The 8,715-nt window shown below is 37.8% G+C and overlaps 1 protein-coding gene across 1 annotated transcript; it reads left to right on the forward strand.

Annotated features, from left to right (window-relative positions):
• Positions 1 to 354: 354 nt before the first annotated feature.
• On the forward strand, positions 355 to 7,519 carry LOC309821725 (endotoxic shock protective protein U9-ORF-like). Its single transcript, XM_082653236.1, has 6 exons — positions 355 to 408; positions 1,866 to 1,932; positions 3,229 to 3,279; positions 5,064 to 5,102; positions 5,755 to 5,790; positions 7,249 to 7,519. The coding sequence occupies exons 2-6, from the start codon at positions 1,879 to 1,881 to the stop codon at positions 7,378 to 7,380; spliced, it is 312 nt and encodes a 103-aa protein (XP_082509362.1). The 5' UTR covers positions 355 to 408; positions 1,866 to 1,878; the 3' UTR covers positions 7,381 to 7,519.
• The last annotated feature ends 1,196 nt before the right edge of the window (positions 7,520 to 8,715 follow it).

The following is an 8,715-nucleotide window of genomic DNA, read 5'->3' on the forward strand; positions in this document are numbered from 1 at the left end:
TGTTAAGTCTTTTAAGTTGAAATTCTCAGGGTGTATCACCTAGCCAAACTACTAATACAAGTATGGTACTTTTCTAGTTGTTGCAATTTATTTGTCCTGATTGTTCATTAACAAAACCCTAGGTCTCCTGAATTACTCATGTCTCAAGAATAACCACAAAAATGTATTATGATCAGAGACAAGGGTCTTGGCCCTGCAAAGAATGAGGTATTGTCCTTGCGCGGGAAACCCCTGTCCCATTCCTATGTAAATGAGGGTCATGAGGAATCTTTTTTTTTTTAAGTGCTGATACTGCACGTCATTAGTATCCACGCATATAAATATCTTCTGATTATCCAGATCATCTACAAACGAGGCGTCAAGGAAATCTTAATGATATTGGACATTTCATTTTTCCTGGTGTACAAGGTAATAAATATCCTTTCAATTATAAATTACATTATCTTATAAAAGATATGGACAACTAGAAAGGTTGAGAATTAAAGAATTTAATTTATTTACAATAACATTTTAATTCTCTTTTATAGTCATGGCCTATGCTTTTAATTCTTTAAATATTGTCTCATGTACCCACATGTTTATTTATTTTAAATATGTTACTCTGATGTTTGCTCTGGGTTACGTTAGGGCTTTAAAATAGTGACTGAAAACAAATTATAGAAAAACAGCAGTGACAAAAATCCTACATAAGTGGAATATTCAAAGTTACCCTTCAAATGTGCATTCCTGTTTCCCTCCTCCATATTTACAGCAATGTATATAAGGAAAAATAAGGGGAACATCAACAGTTATGACAGGGGAACATGAAGGATGCAAGCCTTCCAGCAGGCAATAATATTTACATAAATTTGGTCTTCGTATCATCCTCTTGAAGGCTTTCTTCCCATTTCAAATACTGTTTAACCTTGAAGATGGACTTTTAAAGTCAGTCATTGGCAGTTTGGTTCAGGACATATTCTCTTATGGCATTTCACAGATCTAAGATTATTGGATATGTGTTGTCATTTTGTCTTGATTTGTTTTAAAATTACATTTAGAACTCTCTTTGTAAAAAGTATTTCAAATGGCAGAATTAAGTTTTATTAAAAACATTTACCAAGAGCGACACCACTTACAAAACTCAATCAATATACTCTTGATAAAAATTACAGTAATCCTATGGAGAAATAAAACAATTATACTTATCTTCAGAATGCCTGATCTCTCTTCTCTTCCCTCAAAACAACAAAAAAGGCATTTTGTATATCATTTAAAAGATGATGGAATTTTTCTTGTTTTCATGAAAAATGAAAATGATTGAAATAAAAGTTGCCATCATACAGTAGAAAACAGAAAAACCATGAACCTATTAGAATTTACTAACACATCAAATAAACAATCTACATCATAATATAGGAGTATAGACCAGACAAATACCCACTTCTAAGTGGATATTATACTAATGATATCTACCTATCAAAGTCATTGTAAGAATCAAATGAAATAATAACTATTTTAAAAGCTGTGTTTTTACAAGCAGTTAATAGAATAGACCAATATTCTTTTAAACTCACTGGGGGAATATTCCTAATAAGCATGAAATGTTTTATACTGTACTGTACTTGAATGCACGCATGCGTGCGTGTGTGTATGTTGTAGATCTTGAATTAGAGCCACACACAATTCTTAAGGCATGTGAATCATAATCTATAGTCCAAGTGTTTAATATCTTCCAGAATCTCTAATCTATACATCCTTTGGTTCCCAATAGCATAATCTTCGCCAAGCTCCTTAATAATGTTGCCTGATCCAGTGTCACGCTACATAAGCAGGAAAGGGCCCCATATTTTCCAAGTTAAGAATTAATACTCTTGTTTTACTTGTAGATAGAGTCAAAAGATGAAACTGGTGTTTCTGATCACTTTCCTTTTGGTCACAGCTCACTGCACACCAGTAAGTAAACTCTTAATGTCTATTTCTGCAAATCAGTCTTGGTTCATGCATTCCAAACTTTTATATTCAACCCTCAAAAAAAAAAAAAATCTACCATTGGATTCAAAGCCACAGTCTCCATTTTAAGTTTCTTTGGAGCTAAAAGTAGCTCTTTCAACCTATTTTAAAAGACCCTGTTAGAAAAACAATAGATTTGAGTCAAGCACAGCAGAGAAACTCTCCTGGCCTCGGAACAGAGCAGTCATTCTCAATCTTGGCCGCACTATGGAATTGCTTGGGGAACTTTAAAAAGTCCTGATGTCTGGGTCCCACCCCCAAAACCTGACTTAATTGGCCTGGGGTGTGATCCAGGCATCAGGATTTTTATATGCTCCCCAGGGGATTATTTCACTGGGCCACGGAGGTTGAGAACCACTGGATGACGGAGGGGCTGTCAGAGGGAGCTGCGATTGCTCTGGAGAAGCCCTTGATAAACCCTGAGACAAACGGAAGACGCGTGGCAGCAGGTTAAGGAAAACTACAGCTCAGGTCGTTATTATGAACAAAGCAGAGAGTGAGTAGGCTGAGAGAATTACAGGCTTACCTCGGAGATATTGCAAGTTCGGTCCCAGACCACAACAATAAAGCAAATACTGTAAGAAAGTGGGTCACACGAATTTCTTGGCTTCCCAGTGCATGTAAAAGTTATGTTTACACTATACTGTAATCTATTATGTGTGCAGTAGCATTATGTCTACAAAACAATGTGCACCTTTATGGAAGAATATTTTATTGCTAAAAAACGCTAACCATCATCTGAGCCTTCGGCAGGTCGTAGTAGTAATATTTTTAAAGATCACTGAGCACAGATCACCATGATAAATATGACAATAATCAAAAGTTTGAAATATTGTGAGAATTACTGAAATGTGACACAGAGACATGAAGTGAGCAAGCACTGGTGGAAAAATGAATGATAGACTTGTCACAGGGTTGCCACAAACCTTCAATTTGTTAAAAAAAAAAATGCAGTATCTGTGAAGTGCAATAAAACTAGGTATGCTTGTATCTGAGATAATATTTTTGGTATTAAAAAGGATTAGTGACCGATGTTAACAGATGCAACGTTCATTTACTTATTCTGTAAACAATTTTTTCTTGAAATGGGTGGATCGTGCTAGGTGCCAGGATTACACAGATGACAAAACATAGTCCCCGCCTTCTGGGAACTCAAAGTCTAAATCTCCTAGTTAATTACTATTATTATTATTACATCTATTTCCTCAGTCTCCATACTCTTCCTCTCAATTTTCACAGGTACGAGAATTTCATTCTGGAATTCACCATGATCACTTCTTAAACTGGAAGGTAACTGTTCTTTTTTAAAAAAAACAAAATTAGGAATAGTTGTTGTCTCCTAGGAAGATATGATTTAGGGAGGAAATAAGTGACATTTTCAAGAAGTAATATTTTCAGGAACATAAAGCATGATTACAAGATTTTCTCCAAGAAAAGGGAACCCTCTTACTCTTTTGGTGGGAATGTAAATTAGTGCAGCCACTATGGAGAACAGTAGGGAGGTCCCTCAAAAAACTAAAAATAGAGTTGCCATATGATCCAGCAATTCCACTTCTGGGCATATATCCAGACAAAACTATAATTTGAAAAGATATATGCACCCCTATGTTCATAGCAGCACTATTTATAATAGCCAGGACATGGAAGCAACTTAAATGTCCATCATCAGATGAATGGATAAAGAAGATGTGGCACATATATACAATGGAATATTACTCAGCCATAAAAAGAAACAACATTGAGCTATTTGTAATGAGGTGGATAGACCTAGAGTCTGTCATACAGAGTGAAGTAAGCCAGAAAGAGAAAGACAAATACCGTATGCTAACACATATATATGGAATTTAAGAAAAAAAAATGTCATGAAGAACCTAGGGGTAAGACAGGAATAAAGACACAGACCTACTAGAGAATGGACTTGAGGATATGGGGAGGGGGAAGGGTAAGCTGTGACAAAGTGAGAGAGAGGCATGGACATATATACACTACCAAACGTAAGGTAGATAGCTAGTGGGAAGCAGCCGCATAGCACAGCGAGATCAGCTCGGTGCTTTGTGACCGCCTGGAGGGGTGAGATAGGGAGGGTGGGAGGGAGGGAGACGCAAGAGGGAAGAGATATGGGAACATATGTATATGTATAACTGATTCACTTTGTTATAAAGCAGAAACTAACACATCATTGTAAAGCAATTATACTCCAATAAAGATGTAAAAAAAAAAGATGTGGTATATATATACAATGGAATATTACTCAGCCATGATAAAGAATGAACTAATGCCATTTGCATCAACCTGGATGCAACTAGAGATTATCATACTAAGTGAAGTAAGTCAGAAAGAGAAAGACAAATACCATATGATATCACTTATATGTGGAATCTAAAATAGGACACAAATGAACATATCTACAAAACAGAAATAGACCCACAGAGATAGAGAACAGATTTGTGGTTGCCAAGGGGGAGGGGGCTGGAGGAGGGATGGAGTGGGAATTTGGGGATAGCACATGTAAACTATTACATATAGAATGAATATCAACAAGGTCCTACTGTAAAGCACAGGGAACTATATTCAATATCCTGTAATAAACAGTAATGGAAAAGAATATGAAAAAGAATATACATACGTATAAGTGAGTCACTTTGCTGTACAGCAGAAATTAACACAACATTGCAAGTCAACTATACTTCAACAAAATTAAAAAAAAAAAAAAAGATTTTCTCCAAGGTAAAAATGAAAAATCTAAGGTGGGAAGCATAGGAACCAGCCTCGCTGGCATACCTAGGAATTCTGTGGACAGTTCCTGCCAGTTGGGAGAATCATCTCCAGAGAAATAGACCATCTCCAGGCCCGTGAAAGTTAGAACACCAGCCTTGTGTCACTTCTCGTCTGGGTGAACACCACCCTTCTCAATATACAACTGGTTTAGATCCTTCTCTTTCACAATAAGGGGCTAACATAAGTCATTAAACGTCTTCTACAAGTTTAGCATAATCTGACTTAAATAATCTAGAACCCAGAGATCACCAGAATACTTTGTTTTTGCAACTGAATATTATGTCCTTACTTTTCAGAGGATCCAAAGAATGCGCCCATGTAGACTGCATCGCCTGGTAAACCCATTCAATACATCCATTGTAATATCTAAAATTCCTCATTAACAAGTTACATGTATTATTAATTCCTTTTAGAAGACTTCATCTCAACAGACAAATGTCTACTTCTTTTGCCAAGCAAGCTCAGAGATAAACTTATACTTATTTTCAGTAATTATCTTTAGCATAGATTTTGATCTGTAGATTGTGGCCTCTTGGTATATTGCCTGCTGCTTTGCATCTTCCTGAAGATGCTTGGAACATCTTTGAAAGCTCAGGTTTCTGCTCAGAGAGAATTGCCAAAGCACACAGCTCTCTGTTCCTCACCCTGGCTCTCAACTTCCTTTTCCTTTTATAGTCTGACTAAAAAGGCAGAGATAAATCTTTATGTTTCTATGGACTCTGGTTGTTTTTTAGTGGAGTTAATCTCTGGAAAATTTTTGTACTGATCCTCATCTCAGCTGACTCCTAACTCCCTTTTCTTCTATATGATTGTCCAATTTACATTACAACAAGCTTCTTTACTACTCACAGACCTTAAAGTAATTTTTGCAATTTCTTCTTGGAAGTATTTCTTTTTTTAAGAACTTAAAATATTATATGTGAACTGAAACAAAATTTCCTAACAATTAAATGTCAGGTAACTGTTTTTATTTTCCCCCTCTTGCAGTACCTTCAGAGGTTTTATGAACTCTTCAATACCTGTGTAAGTTTTCATTTTTGATTTTTCTATCATTATCAACACTTGAAAGAAGAATGAAGGTTCAGGAAAATAAAGGGAAAGACAGGAAATGTGAAATCATGTTTGAGGGTTTTGTTATCATAATACTGGCTAATTTCCCATTTATATCTTATTTTTAATAAAATTTTAAGTCACTGCTTATGAATTAAGAATGTTCCACATACTAACAAAATTGCTAATTAATGGAAGAACTAAAACTTGTGAATCTGTCTGAAAAGCATTACAATTTCTTGAAAATGTTGAAGATAGTTATTAAGCAAAAGTCCTCTCAAATTTTCATTACATGTATCCTACTAAAAATATCTGAGAGGGAAGTTACATTTAAAAAAATATACATATATATTTATATAGAAAAATACGTGAAATTATTTAAGAAATCACAATTTCTTAAAATTATTCTATTTCCTTCTATTTTTCAGCTCTAACGTGTCCCTTTTATGCCAAAGTCACCATCTTATCTTCTAATTCCTTGAGCATTTTAATCACAGTTATTTTAAAGTCAGTGTCTGGTAACTCCACTGTTTGGACCTCCTGAGGGTCTGCTTCTATGATAGACTTTTTTTCACTGTCACTTGAGTCTCGTTCCCCCCCAACCCCACCCCCTCTGGATTCTTTTTTTAGCCTGGTTGCTTTTGATTGAGCAGTGAACATTGTTTTTGAAAATGATAGAGACAACTTGAGGTTCGGGATGAAGTTATCGTCCTCCAGAGAGAATTTACTTTTATTTCTAGACTATGTAGACTGTGGGGACAACATTCACAGATCACCTTGATCCACTTGGAGACTGAGATGATTAGAACAAGTTCCCCTGGTTCACTCTTACCCCCAGGGTGAGGTCTTTGGGGTCCTAGCCTTAAGCCGGGTTACTTACCAAGTCTCCTCTCCGGCAGCCCCTGAACTTGAACTTTTGGCCCCCAGCCCTGTGAGTTTGTCAAAAGTGCTGGGCTTCCAGCCTTTCAGCCACTGCTTTAGGAGTCTCCAGTTGCCTTGAGGGCAGTCAAATGCCTCCCTGGGATTCTTGCCTCCCCAGGATCTCGGGTCCATAAAGCCTCACTTTCTTAGAACTCTGCTACCTTCAGAAGTATGCATAAACATTTGGCGGTGGGGGCGTCCAACTCTTCTAGTTGTTCTTCCCAAAAAGATTGGCTGAAACAACAAGGTTGGAAAGAAAGTACTTGCTTTTCTTTGCAAAGATGAAATGCAAACAATTTGAAATTTCAGTAATTAACTGTCATACACATAGAGAGAAATAGAGGAAGTTGGTAATGTTAATAAAACTAAAAAAAAAATGGTATTGGTTGAAAATTCTCCCCTCTTATCTATATAAACTTAAAAATATTTTATTACTCAAGTAGTAGCTACGTAATATTTATATGTCGAGGATTTATAAATGCCTTTTTGTCTTGATTTTTGTTTTATCAGCGGAAACCACCAACGAACAGACGGACTACCATAGTCCCCATGCTACCATTCTCACCAATAACAGAAATCACTCCTTCTTTGACTCCTAACCCAACAGGCTCCTTTACCCCCGACAGACGGGGAGATTCATGATTCATGAAGTTCTCCAGGAACTTCGTAGCCAAATGCAGCTTCTTTCTCCAGCATCGTTTAACACCGCAGCTGACGATCAATGACTTCATCTCTCTGCTCCTTGTACCACAGTGAACACTTTTCAGTATCCTGGATAAAATGGCAGTGCTTCATTAAAAATGTTTGTATCACTATATTATTCCCACGTGGAATGTCATTTTCCATCATTATCGACATTTAAAGAGAGATCAGGAAAACAAGCAAAGGAATCTAGGAAACAGGATCTCTTTTTCTCTGGGAAGTCGTATGCCTAGCTAAGAACCAGAGATTCTACGACAAAGGAAGGAAGGAAAAAGAATATCGGGGAGGGGTATGCAGCCTGCAGTCTCTGCCATTCTTGGGGAGGGGTGGGTGACAGGACTGTCCTCAGCCTACATCCAAGCCCTTGAGAGACCACTGGGATGTTTCCGGCAAGAGGAGATGGTGTTTTGACCCTTTTAACTGGGATGGAAATTGATGAAGCCATGTGGAAATGCACTTAAAATTTCCTTTTGTCTTATTTGAGAGGCAAAGTTACAAATTTCTCCCTAATCTGTCTCTACAGATGTACAAGGAAAAAAGGAACAAAAAAGATTTTACAGATATTACTCATTCTCCACCTCTACAAATCCGCAGTCCACTTTTCAGGAAAGAGAATGGTAACCATTTCACCTCTTAATTAAGAAAAGTGATCACAGTCTGTTAGTCCCTTCTGTTCCTTCGTGGTGGGAAAAATCACTACGTGGCATTCATAGGGGACTTTGGCTTCATTTGGGAAGTTTCCCAAAGGTCTGTCCTTACAAACTGGTTCAACAGGGCTACATCTAAAAGTCAAAGGGAATGGAGTCTGCATAGGAGGGGACATGCATCTATTTCATAGAAACCAAAGTCTCAGACTTGGAAAGGACCTTAGAGGCCATTGAGTGGACATCACCTGGGAGCTTGTTAGAAATGCAAAAGAGATCAGGCTCCACTGGGGACCTACCGAAGCAGTATTTGTGTTTAAGCAGGACCCCCTAGTGCTCCTCCAAAACATCACTGACATATAGACATCTGCCAGAATACCTTAGTCTATGTAAGAGAGACATTCCATAGTCTTTTCTTGGCTAGCTTTGGTCTTGGAAAAGTCTTTTTTTTGCGCTACGCGGGCCTCTCACTGCCGCGGCCTCTCCCGTTGCGGAGCACAGGCTCCAGACGCGCAGGCTCAGCGGACATGGCTCACGGGCCCAGCCGCTCCGCGGCATGTGGGATCTTCCCAGACCAGGGCACAAACCCGTGTCCCCTGCATCGGCAGGTGGACTCTCAACCACTGCGCCA

This window comes from Grampus griseus, assembly GCF_964374135.1.
Source record: "Grampus griseus genome assembly, chromosome: 4".
Taxonomy (NCBI): Eukaryota; Metazoa; Chordata; class Mammalia; order Artiodactyla; family Delphinidae; genus Grampus; species Grampus griseus.

Excerpts from the sequence above, each read along its gene's own strand:
- LOC309821725 (XM_082653236.1), top strand. The coding sequence starts at position 1,879 with ATGAAACTGGTGTTTCTGATCACTTTCCTTTTGGTCACAGCTCACTGC. Across the intron at positions 1,933-3,228 it reads TCACAGCTCACTGCACACCA|GTACGAGAATTTCATTCTGG; the intron begins GTAAGTAAACTC and ends CAATTTTCACAG. Across the intron at positions 5,103-5,754 it reads CATGTAGACTGCATCGCCTG|TACCTTCAGAGGTTTTATGA; the intron begins GTAAACCCATTC and ends CCCCTCTTGCAG.